At 42.2% G+C, this 15,592-nt stretch overlaps 1 protein-coding gene across 1 annotated transcript; it reads left to right on the plus strand.

Moving 5' to 3' along the window:
- Positions 1–5,307: 5,307 nt before the first annotated feature.
- LOC102951090 (olfactory receptor 6K2-like) lies at positions 5,308–6,270 on the plus strand. The gene has a single exon (XM_015538461.2). The coding sequence runs from the start codon at positions 5,308–5,310 to the stop codon at positions 6,268–6,270; it is 963 nt and encodes a 320-aa protein (XP_015393947.2).
- Positions 6,271–15,592: the final 9,322 nt, after the last annotated feature.

Here is a 15,592-nt window from a genome sequence, read left to right on the forward strand (position 1 = left end):
AAAAATGAAATAGTGCCAAATCACGATTCCCAATATCCTAAAAATGTGTATAGTCAGCAACATTGAGAGTTTACATTTCAACCCATTACCTCGTGTAGCATGTATCCCTTGGCATATTCTTCGTCAATCTGAGACAAAACAAAAGGAATGCAAACACGTTTATTTGAGAATCACTGGTATAATATCGCATATATTTAATAACCAGTGCAGATCTTTTCTGTTTTCCCTTTTAACTCTTAATTGTTATGTGTTGACAATTTTTCTTTTTCTTCTTTTTAAATATGCTTTTTTTTTTTTAAGTTTGGTGATTTATTTTGATGGGGCGCCTAGGTGGCTCAGTCACTTAAGCATCCGACTTCACTCAGGTCATGATCTCACAGTTCATGAGTTTGAGTCCTATGTGAGGCTCTGTGCTGACAGCTCAGAGTCTGGAGGCTGCTTCGGATTCTGCGTCTCCCTCTCTTATCTGTTCCTCACCCACCCACCTGCGTTCACTCTCTCTCTCTCAAAATAAATAAGCATCTTAATTTAATTTTAAAGTTTATTTATTGGGGCGCCCGGGTGGCTCGGTCGGTTAAGCGTCCGACTTCAGCTCAGGTCACGATCTCGTGGTCCGTGAGTTCAAGCCCCGCATCAGGCTCTGGGCTGATGGCTCAGAGCCTGGAGCCTACTTCTGATTCTGTGTCTCCCTCTCTCTCTCTGTCCCTCCCCCGTTCATGCTCTGTCCCTCTGTCTCAAAAATAAATACACGTTAAAAAAAATAAATAAAGTTTATTTATATTTTTGAAAGAGAGAGAGAGGGACAGAGAGGGAGAGAGAGAGAGAGAGAGAGAGAGAATCCCAAGCAGGCTCTACACTGTCAGTGCAGAGTCTGACACAGGCCTCAAACTCATGAACCGTGAGACTATGACCTGAGTCATGATACAAAAGTCGGAAACCAAGGGTCGGTTACTTAACTGACTGAGCCCCCCAGATGCCTCTACATGTTGACGACTTTAATACTGAGTCTTTTGTTTCATAAAATTTCATTCATTGAATAAATGGATATGTATTTCATTGTTTTTATCATGCTTCAAAACGTTAAAAATAATTTATACTTTCATATTGTAATTTAATGTCATTTATGAAAATAGTGGATTGTTCCAATAAGTCTAAAATGGCTGCAACTATATAAATTTCTTAGACATGACTTCATGTACTACTTGAAGGGAACCATTGCCTGAGTTTGGAATCGATGATACAGAATTAAATGTCATCACGGGTTGTCAGGTAAATTTGTTTCCATGTAAATAACCAATACCTTTTATAGAGTCTCCTAAAGCAAACACGATGCTTAAAATTATACAGAATTTTAAAATTTGATTTAATTTCCAAATTAGTATTTTAAGGTGAACAGGGATATAGCAGATCCTGTTGGCTCGGTTGTCTAATCCAGGACCCATACCTAAACCTATTTTGCCCATGTCTCTGAAGGGGTTCCGAGTATGGAGATGTTGGCAACAATTTGCTAGGATTTCTGGGAGAGCTATTGCTGGTGGGGTCCCAGCTGCACAACTTTTTTGCCGTGAGTGTGGAAACGATGCCTGGCACTTAGAGATCTATTTTGCAACCTTAAGGAAAAGTCCAAGAGAGTGACTCATCTATTCGGGATCAAATAAGCAAGGAGCATTCCTAACTGATACAAGTATAAGGAGTAGTTTAATTATAGGGTAAGAATTAATAAGCAGTCATTTTTTGAAGTACCATGTTAGCATCCAGTTGAACTTGTCAATGAGAACACAAAATTTTGAGGAGAATGTGTTACTGACTGTCAATTCCCATGTCAAATATACTAAAAGAAAAATGTCATTTCCTAAAATTCAGATTTGGGTTCCTAACAGCTGTTTTTAATAACGGAACCAGAACTTTTTACAGAGGAGTTTAGCCCATAACACAGAGAAGGAGAAATTCAAAGAGAGAATGGAATGTCTTATAGCTTAAAAGCAAATTTGCTTTTTCCTAAATTTGGCTTCATGGCTGGAAATAAGTAATCAGGATGGAAGTCTGGATCTCGCTTTTCATTGTTCCACCAATCCGCTCCTCTCTGCTGAATCAACTTCCTTCAAATCCAAGTGTTGGATTTTCAGTAGTTTGATTCATTTAAAAGCCAAGCCAACCAAAAGTACCACAGAAAAGGAAGTTTTTAAAAATACATTCATTCTGGGGCTCCTGCGTGGCTCAGTTGGTTGGGTGTCCAACTCTTGATATCGGCACGGGCTGTTACCTCAGGGTTGTGGGATCGAGCCCCAGGTCAGGTTCTGCGCTGAGTGTGGAACCTACTTGGGATTCTCCCTCACCCTCTCTCTCTCCCTTCCCTATTCTCTCTCTAGAACAAACAAACAAACAAACAGACAGACAGACAAACTTAGAAAAGTACATTTATTCCAATGCTTCAGGCTTCCAGACTATCTCATTTGTCCTGGACTGGAGTTCTCTGGGAGTTCCCTGTGACTGGGTTCTCCTAATTACCAGGCTGAACTGTTTTTCTTAATTGGAGCTATTATAGGAATGATTGTTTTCTTAGTTATCTTCATTAGCCTATGTAAAATCCCCAGGAGAGTCTGTCTTCCCATGCTGGTTATGCTCAGAAAAAGATACACACATACATACATATGGGGCTGGGGCAGAGAGAGAGAGTTCTACAGGAAGCATCAGATCTATAAATCCCTACCTGGTGAAGGAAACGAAGGTCAGTTGGAAGACTCAGGGTAGAAACACAGCAGAAGGGCAAAGGCAGTTGATCTTAGTGACTCTATATGGCTGGCAACATCAGGGTAGAGAAAGATTGAGTCTTCTCAATGTTTGTCCAACTTTGGAGTCCAACAGCAGGAAGGTCAGTGACTTAACTAATTTGGGGGAATTGGAGCTACCTAGGAAAAGAATAACCCACCTGCATAAGAATAGATAACCTTAGAGTGCACGCAGATACTGTGAATATCTGTGAGATTATTTGGAGCAAGGAGAAATTAGGAGAAAACATTATAAGGCAAGTTCGTACAAAGCATAAAAGTTTCCCAGGATTAAATATCAAAATATTAAAATTTCCCAGGAAACGTGTGGGATGTAAATGGGGCCAAAGCTTACGTGATTTTTGCTTTAAAACAAGTGAGCATAGTGATTGATTTCTGAAATGTTTCAGGTATCAATGCTTCAGGAATCAAATGAGATTTCCAGTTAGCTGTTTGGCGTTACCATCATTAACATTTGCACTAGACTTAGGATTACTAACTTTTGGATGAAGATAGATGTGGGTTCAGTGGCTTCAACATCAGGAATTTATTTTCTTACAATTCTGAGAACTAGAAGTCTGAGATCCAGGTTTGGGCAGAGTTGCTTCCTCATGAGGTCTTTGTGGTTTGTAGATGGCTGTCTTCCCCCTGAGTCTTCCTGTGGTCCTCCCACTGAAACTGTCTGTGTCCACATCTACTCTTCTTGGATGTTCATCAGTCATATTGGATTAGGACCCACCCGAGTGACCTCATTTTGATTTAATTATCTCCTTAAAGACCCTTTCTCCAAATAGAGTCACATTCTGAGGTCCCAGGGGTTAGAACGTCAACATGTGAACTTTGGGATGACGGAATTCAACTTGTAACAGGTGGAGAGAGCAGGTTTGTGTCCAGGTGAGACCTCTAAGTGGGAGGGTTCTGAAGAAAATGTGGATCACTGGAGAGAGACCCACAAATAAGGAATTCTGGAGCCACTGTAGTGAATGAGAGTAGAAGGCCAAAAGAAGTTGATAAGCAATCTTGAATAAATAAAGTCTCTGTGTGAGAAAAAATATGGAGTAAGAAATAATAAACAAAGATAGAAAAAATAAACAAAGATAGAAATCTGGGAGGTGGAAGACAGAATAGCCAATGAGGGAAATCAGGATAGCATGATGTCAAAAAGGCAAAAAAGGAAAGACTTTCAACGATCAGGTGATTCACCTTTGGACGTTAGTGGCAATGAGGAGATGGGGGGGGCCACTGAATTTTTAATAGAAAGCCACTGATACACTTTAAGAAAAGAGATGTGGAGCATTGAGAGCAGATCATTGATTCAGAGGGTTTCAGGAGCGAATGAAGTCGATAAATACATATTGATGTATTAGGGAAAAATGATGTTGATACAAAGGAAATAAATAGTCTTTGTAGAGATAGCACTTTTTCCCAGGATAAGATTTGTGCCCATTTGATAGCCGAAAAGAGAGAATCAATGAAGAAAATAAAACAAATGTTTCCCAAAAGGGAATAAATTAATAGGACCATATCCTGCAATGCCTTGAGTTTAAATTGCATTTCACAGAGCCTCCAGCCCCCCTGTCCACCTCCGCTCCCCATACAATCCCCCTGGAGCAGCTCTGCATTTATGGCTTCAATTAGCCACTTTCCATGAACTACCTCATTTGACCAAAGCCTTATGTCACAAAACACACTTGAGATCCATTTTTCTAGAAGAGGGGGAAGGGAAGGAATGGGAGATTGTAGAATGACCCATCGTTTCTTAAAAAAAAAGATGAATGGTGGTTTTTCTTTTCTGAATATTCTCTGAATAGTTGTTAAATACATATTATGTATATTATGCATATATACATGGAGGGATGAAGGGAGAGAGAGAGAAAGAGAGAGACAGAGGATGTCTTATTTAGAGGCAGAAAGGGAAGGAAGAGGGTGAAATTCACCAGTGATGGTTTGTCTTTGGCATTAGAATATTCAATGAAATCATATGCCAAGAATTAGATGAGGAATTGGGAGTTTGAGGAAAGAATTTTGAAACCATTTTGGGGAGATCGTTGGGGAACCAGTAAGACTTGAATACAGAAGAAACATCACCTAGCTGTTCCCTCACTGCCTTGTCTAATTCTTTCTTTGTCTAAACACACCTGACCAGTAGGATTAGCATCACCTAGAAATGTTAGGCATGCAAATTCTTTGGCCTTATCCCATATCGATTGAGTTAGTAACCTTCAGGATATGGACCAGCAATCTGTGTTTTAACAAGCCCTCCATATGGCTCTGATGCATGCTAAAATTTGAGAATCACTGGTCTAAAATGTTGACTCTGCTTTCTGCCTGGATATTTTTCCATACTACAACCTTAGTTGTAAGCATATGGAATATGGACTATTTCTTTCTTCCTTTGTCTTCCTCTGCATCCCCAGTACAGGGATCTACACAGTGCTGGCATTCGGTAGGCATGTTTACTTCCTGGCCAATAATAGTAGGCACCTCCTACAAGGCTTGAGTGAACTGGGAGTTGGAAGTCCTTGTTTTCAACTAGAAAATGGAGAGCCCCAATCAAAGTGCCGCTCAGGAGTTCATCTTCTCTGCTTTCCCTTATTCCTGGGGAAGTTCTGTCACCTGTTTTATTCCACTGCTCTTCATTTACACCTTCATTGTCATTGGAAACCTTGTCATCATCACAGTGGTCCAGCTGAATGCTCCCCTCCACACACCCATGTACTTCTTCATCGGCACCCTTTCCTTTCTGGAGATCTGGTACACCACAGCGACCATTCCAAAGATGCTTGCCAGCCTGCTCGGTGAGAAGACCATTTCCTTAAATGGTTGCCTCCTGCAGATGTATTTCTTCCATTCCACTGGCATCAGCGAGGTTTGTCTCTTGACAGCCATGGCCTTTGACCGCTACCTGGCCATCTGCAGCCCTCTTCATTATCCCACTATCATGACCCCCAGGCTGTGTGCCCAACTGACTTTAGGTTGCTGTGTTTGTGGCTTTATCACACCCCTCCCTGAGATTGCCTGGATCTCGACACTGCCATTTTGTGGCTCTAATCGCCTGGAGCATATCTTCTGTGACTTCCTCCCCGTGCTACGCCTGGCCTGCACAGACACACAAGCCATCGTCATGATTTGGGTGGTGGATACTGTCCACGCAGTGGAGATTATCACAGCCGTAATGCTCATTTTCATGTCCTATGTTGGCATTGTGGCTGTAATTCTACGTATTCGGTCAGCTGAAGGCCGCCGCAAGGCCTTTTCCACGTGCGTCTCCCACATCACTGTCTTTTTGCTTTTCTTTGGCAGTGTGGCCCTCATGTACCTACGCTTCTCGGCCACCTACTCCTTATTCTGGGACACAGCCATTGCTCTGGCCTTTGCAGTCTTGTCCCCCTTCTTCAACCCCATAATCTACAGTCTGAGGAACAAAGAGATGAAGGAAGCTATAAAAAAACACTTGGGTCAAGCTAAAATCTTTTTTCATAAGACCGAGGACCTCAAGTAAGATCTAATTATTGGACGTCTATATGGCCACTGGTGCCTTTTCACTCTCAGCTCTGTGATCTGTCCTTTCCCATCAGCTGTTTACCGAGACTGGTCTTACAGAGGTCACCAAGAAACAGAATTCCCTAATAACTGAATTCAATAGTTTCTTTTGCTCTGTACCCAACTTGGCACATTTTTTTAGAGTACATAATTTATTTATTTAAATTAAAGTTAGGTAGCACACAGTGTAGTATTGGTCTCAGGGATAGAACCCAGCGATTCATCTCTTACATACAACACCAATCTCATCTCGACAAGTGCCCTCCTTAGTCAGATAAAAACAAATATGTCAAGTGCATTAAGGAGGGCGCCTGACATATCTTTGGATCTGACTATGGTAATTAAGCTTTCTGCCACTCACTTTAGTCAAGATAAGTTGATTTTCTGGAAATGATCTGGGTAAACATTTAATTTTAGCATTGTCAAAGTATTTGTTTGTAAGATATGGTAATGGAAAAATTATCTTCATTAGACTAAGTTCTCTCCATGGTACTACCAATGGATATAGTTGAAAAATAACCCTAATTCCTAACTTGAATATTTATTATTGATAAATAGCCATATAGACATACTTCAGCAGGTCCTATTATGACTCCCCTGCTCCTTTTGTACCTTAACAATGTTGTGCAAGGTGAGTTCCATTCTGGGTCAATAATGAGTCAAGGCCATCTTCGTGTGCTTGCGGCCAACTGTAATGTGTGAAGCTAGTGGAGGCCATTGTAGTCAACAGTAAATCAACTTCAGGTACATTGGTGACCATGAGAAACTAGGAGAATGGGTAGGCCTCTGTAGAATTGACAGGGGATGAGACCCAAAAAAGTAGTTGGCTGCAGTTGTGTGGTGGTTCAAGACGATGACAAAGAATCTTAGAGCAAGAAGATCACTAAATAATACTTTAAAAGCAAAAACAAAACGAAACAACACAAACAAACAAAACTTGGCCTTCAAAAAAGTGAACAAATATAACTAATCTATTCATTAATGAATCAGTATTTTTTTCATAGTAAATTGAAAAACTTAATCTTTGTTTTCAATGTCATAAAGGGTATTGTATTAATTAAGCAACAACATCGATAAATACTTATTGAATGGATAAACCAGTATGGCCATGCTGAATGATCCAGCCCACCGATCACTGGTATTGAGAAACTCTTCCCTTTTCAATCTCTTTTCCCCTGGCTTTGAGGATGGTGGGCTCTTCTTGTCCTCCTTTGTTTGAGGGCTCTGTCTTTCTGACTTTTCTTACACGTTTCATAAAGGGTGATTTTCTCCAAGGCTCACCCCTCAGTTAGAATGTGATGAAGTGCTGCTTGGGTGGCCCAGTTGGTTAAGCGTCTAACTCTTGGTTTCAGCTCAAGTCATGACCTCGCGGTTCATGAGTTCGAGCCTTGTGTCGGGCTCTATGGACAGGAGAAAGGGGAAAGGGCTTCTGAGAAAAGGCTAATACTATCTCATAAAGAGCTCAGACGGAGAAGAAAAGGTAAATGAGAGAAAAGCAAAAGCCATAGGTTGTGGGTGGAGATGTCTTGACAAGGGAAGTCTTCAGGGAATATTTGGCATAAAAAAAATGAGGGAAAAGAGAAAAAGGGAGATCATTAGCGTTGCTGGGTTCACGTAATGTATCTATGTCTCACATTCTTCCAGAGAAATCAGGAATGGAATTACTTCACTGACTGACTGACTACTTATTTTAACTGAATTTTCCCAAGTACAATATTGTTTGTTAGAGAATCGATCCACATAAATCTCCAACATGGGAAAGGTTTACACGATTTTCTTATCTGTTTTTTCCACTTTTCAATTTTACATTATATAAACCTTTCCTAGATATTATCAATGTCCCTAAATATTAATATAGCTTAAAACTCTCTCACTTACATCTATACTTTTCCACCCACAAGCTGCTCTCCAAAGTGAGGCTAAGTTATTTCTTAGAACTTAGATCTGACCACTTCATTACTTTGTTTGAAATCCTATGATTAGACCCACCCTACTCCAGATTGTGAGTGGAATTTTAGTAAGTAATGTCTGTGTGTGTGTGTGTGTGTGTGTGTGTGTGTGTGTGTGTGTTGAATAAAGAAAATTCCAAGAGGAGGGAAAAATAAAAGCAAAAGAAACAGGAAAAGAAGGCTCATGGGGTGTGTTGATATTCATGTGTTACTTTGTAACACTGCTCTTAGTAAATCTTGGGGTCAAGTGGCTTCTGACTTGGTCAGCACAGGAACAGCCAGCTCATTCTTGTTAATTTTAAATATATTTCTTTTCCCAACAAGTGTGCTGCATTTATTAACCTTACTTTCACTTCTAATAATAAAATAACATTTTATATCTTCACGGCTGTAATTATATCAATAATAACAATATTATATTAATAATAACAATAATACAATTTTCTACTTATTGGGCGTGCATTATATACAAGACATTGTAATAAATGTCTCCTGTATATATGTTACTTGATAACAATCCTAAGCGATGGGTATTAATTACTATCATTCTTAGTATATAAGTGAGAAAACTGTGGCTCATAGGGTTTAAGTGATTTGTCTAAGGACACACATTTAGTAAGAGGCCGGACTGTGATTTGCACCCCATTCTATTATTTCAAAAGCCTTGCTCTAGGGGTGCCTGGGTGGCTCAGTTGGTTAAGCCTCTGACTTCGGCTCAGGTCATGATCTCCCAGTTCATGAGTTCGAGCCCCGCATCAGGCTCTGTGCTGACAGCTCGGAGCCCGGAACCTGCTTCAGATTCTGTGTCTCCCTCTCTCTCTGTCCCTCACCCGCTCACACTCTGTCTCTCTCTGTCTCTCAAACATAAATAAACTTTAAAAAAAAATTTTTAAAGCCTTGCTCTTAACCACCATGTTATATTCCTAATATTGCGTCGATGTTCCTGAGAAAACAGTGACATGCAGAGGACTCGCTTCTCAGAAGCTACTCAGCAGAGACCATCCCTGAGGTTCCCGTAGGTGCTATTGAAATACTTCACCTATTTCTTCAAGAAACGTCTAAAAATTGTCTACCATATGCAGGGGAGAGTGATGTGTGTTGGAATAATGCCGGGACGAGGCACATTCTCTGATGTCTGGAAGCTCACGGTCCGGGATCCGAGTTGAACAAATGCAAGGAGCTGAAATATTTACTTTGCTTTTCCTCATCCAGTAAGCAACCATTAAACTTCGTCCACATTAAAAAAAAATCAGCATGCATAGGGTTAGCAAGGGTCTTCCGTAAGTGGTGGGATAGAATAAGTTACTGTTATTAATTTACTGTTATTAATTATTACTGTAATTAATAAATTACTGTTATTAAAATATGGAGCTGGCTTCACATTTGTTCTCATCGTTTGCATGGTGGAGTTCAGCTGTGGGACTACTCCTTAATCACAAAACAAGGTAAGAATAGAAACCCGTTTGTATTCAGGAGGATATTATTAAGGTGCCGGAGAATAGAACACAGGATGCTAATTCTCAGTAATTTTGGACTATTAGTCGCTACTGCAAATCTAACGACTTGCATCGTTTTGATACTTAACTTCTGCCTGCTCAGCCCGTGCACCTTTGACCCGGTGCTGTGTCACTCTTGGAAAGCTGCTACAAGAAATCAGAGCTGTTGTCCACACTGAAGCACAACAGAAACTGCTACAACCGGTGATGAAAAAGAACCACAGAGAGTTAGGGAAGCTCATCAAGAGGACGGGACCCATGAGCTGGATCCCGGGGATGGGAGGTCCAAACCCCCTCCCCTGTCCTTGGGATGTGGGTTCCGTTGGCCCTTCCCCCTCTTGGAGGCCGGCCAAGGACCCAGATGCTCACAGCTGCTGCCCAGTATATGCAGCTGAACCCTGTTAATGTCTCACTATAAACTCTTAAGACCCTGGCGAGTGGGTACAGGAACCTGTGGCCGCCCAAGACAAGCCCGGTATGTAAGTTCCCTTTGCTTATTATACCTGCCACCTACCGACCTGGAGTGGCCCACCTCTTTCTGGGTCTCTCCTTGTCCTCCACATATGGGGACTGGTCTCAGATTACACCTGCAGAACTCCCTGCGGTGGGGTGGGGGCTTGCAAACCAACACAGAGATGCTGTCGACTTTATCCTGAAAAGGTACTTGTCCTCCAACACTTGGAATCTCGGAAGAGGCTGCACTGAGCGCGAAGGCCACCTGTCACCTCCCCCATCCTGGGCTGCCCCCAAAGTTTCAAACCGCGGCTGCTACTTCTGGGAATTGATCATACATAATTGCTAACCAGCCTACCACCTTGTGGCCCGAGTTGAATGTTGGGATCGAATCCAAAGTATCTCCTGGGGCTTTGCTCCCATCTCGAGTCAGTGCTGGGGGCAAAGGGGAGGGTTACTTAGAGGGGACCTCCGTGCCTCCCTGCAGTGACCCTGCATCCACATTGCGAGGGTGAGCCACGAGCCCTCCTCCTGCTTCCCACCTCATCAGTGTGCTTATTAGAGTTTACTATGTTTATTATATATAAATACATACTGAAAAACCCTCATAAGTAATTCAGCATGTAATTTGAAGGTCATTATGTTCACTGTTAATGTTGTCCCGCATTTGTTTTTAATTAAAAAAATTTTTTAGGGGCGCCTGGGTGGCGCAGTCGGTTAAGCGTCCGACTTCAGCCAGGTCACGATCTCGCGGTCTGTGAGTTCGAGCCCCGCGTCAGGCTCTGGGCTGATGGCTCGGAGCCTGGAGCCTGTTTCGGATTCTGTGTCTCCCTCTCTCTCTGCCCCTCCCCCGTTCATGCTCTGTCTCTCTCTGTCCCAAAAATAAATAAAAAACGTTGAAAAAAAAATTTAAAAAAAAAAAAATTTTTTTAATGTTTATTTATTGAGACACAGACAGAGACAGAGCGTGGGCAGGGGAGGGGCAGAGAGAGAGGGAGACATAGAATCCGAAGCAGGCTCCAGGCTCTGAGCTGTCAGCACAGAGCCTGATGCGGGGCTTGAACTCACAAACCGTGAGATCATGACCTGAGCTGAAGTCGGACGCTCAACCGACTGAGCCACCCAGGAGCCCCCCTCATTTTTTTTTTAAATCTCAGACATCTCATCTGCATGGATTTACTGAACAATTCATTACTGACCAGTTCTTACACATGAGGCATTGATAGTTTCTGAACAAAAGAGTTTCCACTGAAGCCCTGGAGAGAGGCCTGTAAAGGCACAATAAAAAGAAGTAATAACAAAATTCATAGAATCATAGCAGAAGTAGTGACTAGGCGGGGTGCCTGGGTGGCTCAGTCGATTGAGCATCTGACTTTGACTCAGGTCATGACCGCACAGTCCATGAGTTCGAGTCCCGCTTCGGGCTCTGTGCTGACAGCTCAGAGCCTGGAGCCTGCTTCCGATTTTGTGTCTCCCTCTTTCTCTCTCTGCACCTCCCCAGCTCGTGCTTTGTCTCCCTCTGTCTCTCAAAAATAATAAACGAAAACGTTAAAAAAAAGGAAATAGAAACTATGCTTGCAAAATCAAGAAAAACTTCAAAGAGAAATCCTATTTCTTCTGAGACGTGCAGAACCTTTACTGTTTCTTTATGTTTGTTTATTTACCTTTAGATCTCCATCCGCATTTAATTTAGGAAAAGTTCTTGACGCAAACCAAGGACAGACAAGGGACTGCTTTTAGGGTATACCTTGCTCTATTTCATCCCCAATAATGGTGGCATAGAACTTTCTCTGGGAGGAATGGAAGCTGCTTTCTAGGCAGTGTCCTCTCTTATTCCAAGTAAAACCAAGAGCTGACACACCCCGAATGTATTTGGGGTAAATGTGTTTTAAACATTGGTTCCGATTGAACTTTTGACACTTAGATAAAGTTATCTTTACTTATTCATTCATTCATTCATTCATTCATTCTTTTAGAAAAAATTTATCAAGTGTCTATTGTCTTTTAAACAAGGATTGTTTCTTGCACCTCGAAGGTAGATATTTATCGCATGTCTTACCAGGGTGTTGTCCTCTTGGTGGGAACACATGGCAGTTCAAGAAATCAGAGACCGCTTCCTTTTCTTTTGGAGTCTCTGGCTATCATCACCTTTCTCTGAATGCCCCAGGTGGCTTACTCTCGCCTCCGTTCACATGACATTGGCAATGAGGAGGCTCATCTCTGGACCAGATTTTCGAAAGACCATAAAGCGGTACTAAGTTTTCTCCAAAGTCACCTCAAAAGTAGCTCTGACATTCTTTTCACTGAAATTCCTCTGAACCCTTCGACACCAACTGATCAGAGTGCCACGTTATCTTTTAATTTGTTTCAGAAACGGGGAAGAGAGGCCATAATGGAAAACTTTGGCGTAGACATGAAAACTTCCCTTTCAGTGACCGATTTACAAACGTCCCCGTTCAAGTGGCTTATATTTGCAATTACGAACTATGCTTACGTCTTTTTGTAGAAAATCCAGTGTTACTGACATCACTTTGCTGTAGCACATGTATTTTGCACGCAGACAGCTCTCAGTGCAGGACCATTAGCATAATCTTACACATGCAGTGTGAAAGTGCAGCCTCTGGTTTGTAAACTCCTCGAGAGCAGGCATCTTGCTTCGGTCACCTCTATGTTCCCTCTGCCTGTTAGAACTCGGTGTCCATGAAAAGGCTCAATAATAGTTTGCTGAAAGTGTAAAGGTTTTTTTTTTTATTTCTTTAAATGTTTATTCATTTTTGAGGGGAGGGGGCAGAGAGACAGAGGGAGACACTGAATCTAAAGCAGATTCCAAGCTCTGAGCTGTCAGCACAGAGCCCGACACGGGGCTCGAACCCATGAACTGTGAGATCGTGACCTGAGCCGGTCAGATGCTTAACCGACTGGGCCACCCAGGCACCCCTGAAAGTGTAAAGTTTTAGAAGAGAGATAGTCTATGCTTCTTGACAAATTAGACGTTATAAAAAAGTTAAGGTATAGAAAAAACTCAGACGGTTCCCACACTCTCCAGGGTACGGCAGGGGAGGGCAAGTAATGGGTGAAGGCAAGGTATGTGATATATACACATACAGCAGTTTTTAAAGAATGAAATGAAGCCATATCACAGATAGTCCACTAAAATTTCTATGACTGGCATATATTTAAATGCTAAATAGAACTTTCACTGATATCATGGGGGCTCTAGTCCGTTAAATATTAAGAACTAAACTTCATAGTTTAATCAGGGCTGTGAAGGAAATAATATGTTCAGTCTTGGCACTTGGCTCCTACTTCCCTTTATTTTAATGAGAAATAATATTTTTTAGTTGAGCTCTTCTTTGCCCCGAGTGGGGCCATGGCACTGATCCTGCTATCTTTACAAGGTTTATGAGGACTTAGGTTTATACAGTTTCCTTTAGTGCTGCTGTACTCAAAGAAAATTATTAGTGGCTGGGAACATCAACCAGTTTTATGTAAGACTTTTAAATGATGCATCGCAAATCATCCTTGAAAAGATAAGCCCTTAGCTTTATGGGGGATTATCCCACAGCCCATCCCTGCCCTTTATATTCTGATTTTCAGAATTAATGATTCAGAATAAAATGTATGACCTGTAACTGAAACATAAAGTGAGTCATATAACAACACCCTGAAATAGGTAGATTAGTCATGACTGTCCCCATTATATACTTAACAAAATTTAAGCGAATTTCCTATGCTCATCAGGTTATTAAGTGGAAGGATCAAGCTTTCAAGTTAGATGTTTCGGTTTGAGATCCAGGGGTCTTGCCATTATCCCCAAAGTTTCCTTCCTGCCTCAATCACATGGTTCATTGCAGAAAGCGCATGTCATGGGTTTTGTTTTTCCTTATTCCATGCAGGGATACCAAGTAAAACATAATAATAATAAAATACATAAGGGAGAGCGAGAGAAGACTGTAGTAGGGGGGAAAGAATTATTTTTCTTTTATTGTAGGATTGCAAACTTGAATAATATATATCCCAAATAACTTTAGAGGATAGGCAGTGATAACAATTAGCATGGGGACAGTTAACTGCAAAGAGATCGTTTTATGTTTTTGAATTATACTATCTCATATTCTAACCCCTAGAAGAGACAAAAAAAAAAAAAAGTAGAGATGTTTTAAAATGAGAACTAATTCTGGAGAAACAAAAAAATAATAATAAAAATGTTTAAAAAATAAACTAATAATGACCTTTATCCCATGGAAGAAAAGATTAGTCTGACACTAAAAGTAACATAGTTTTCCTTGTTGGCAGATGAGCTGAGAAAGTGGGACTCCAGAAAATCCACAGTCAACACGGTAGGGGTGTTTGTGCTGCGGCTTGGGGCTGCTTCAGACTTTGGGGTGTGGAGCACCTCTGGGAGTTCAGGGCCCAGGAAAAGATCTGATAGCCAAAAGGGGCCCCGGGGAAGCTGGGCAGGGCTGATTAACCGCCGTGTGGAGTACAGATCTGCCCAGAGCCGATACCCACGACCCATGCAAGGGCCCTGCCAATCACCCTGCCCTTGTACCACTGAACTTGAGACTCGTCTCTGATGAAGCTGTCGGGGACGCCCTCCACCTTCGTCTGCAGCCGCTCAGCCCTCGCTCACATACAGAGCAACACGCAATTTTAAAGACAGTACACGATTCTAAACCTCCACCCTATTCGCGTTCTTTACCTGAGTGTCTGGAATCAGAGTCTGTCTATCATCAGAGCCGATGAGCATTCTTGGAAAACTATGAAAGTGGCAAGAGGGCTCAGGGCTCCAAGGGTGAAGCCACCAGGATCTGAGATTTTCTTGTCATGACTCTCCATCCATCCCAAGGGCACCCAACAAGGGTGGCGCTCTGGGACAACAGTGGCTCCGTCAACCTGGAGGGCCTGAGAAGATGGGCTGGGGAGGGACGTAGCTGGTAGCTGCCACACGGGCAGCCAGACTGCTGACAGAGAAGCTTGCACTAGGAGCCCTCCTGGCTGCCATGGTGGAAAAGTCACGCAACGCTGGGTTTTGATGCATGAAACCTCTTTCCTGACTCTTGTGCGTTTGCACATCTCTACCTGCTCTCAAGGCTATTGTTCTCACCCACTTTTATTTCATTATTTCATGGTGACCAGTCGTGCTGATGGGGCCCTGTTGTTTCCTTGGTCCCAAGGTTATCACATGGTTGTCGCCGGGAAGATTCTGGAATGGGACAACCAGCAATGTTGATGGATTAAGAGGTGCTTGGCTACAACAGATGGAGGGCAGGGTGGCATAACGGTGTTCCTCATGGGGACTTGACTCTTTGTTTACATGCACCCAAACTGAAAGCCACGGGATGGGATCCCTCTCAGACACCACCTCTGTTCTCATATAAAA

The sequence above is a fragment of the Panthera tigris genome, chromosome F3 (assembly GCF_018350195.1).
Source record: "Panthera tigris isolate Pti1 chromosome F3, P.tigris_Pti1_mat1.1, whole genome shotgun sequence".
NCBI classification, from domain to species: Eukaryota; Metazoa; Chordata; class Mammalia; order Carnivora; family Felidae; genus Panthera; species Panthera tigris.

What these genes read in the sequence shown, in the direction of transcription:
- LOC102951090 (XM_015538461.2), top strand. Translation starts at nt 5,308, where the DNA reads ATGGAGAGCCCCAATCAAAGTGCCGCTCAGGAGTTCATCTTCTCTGCT.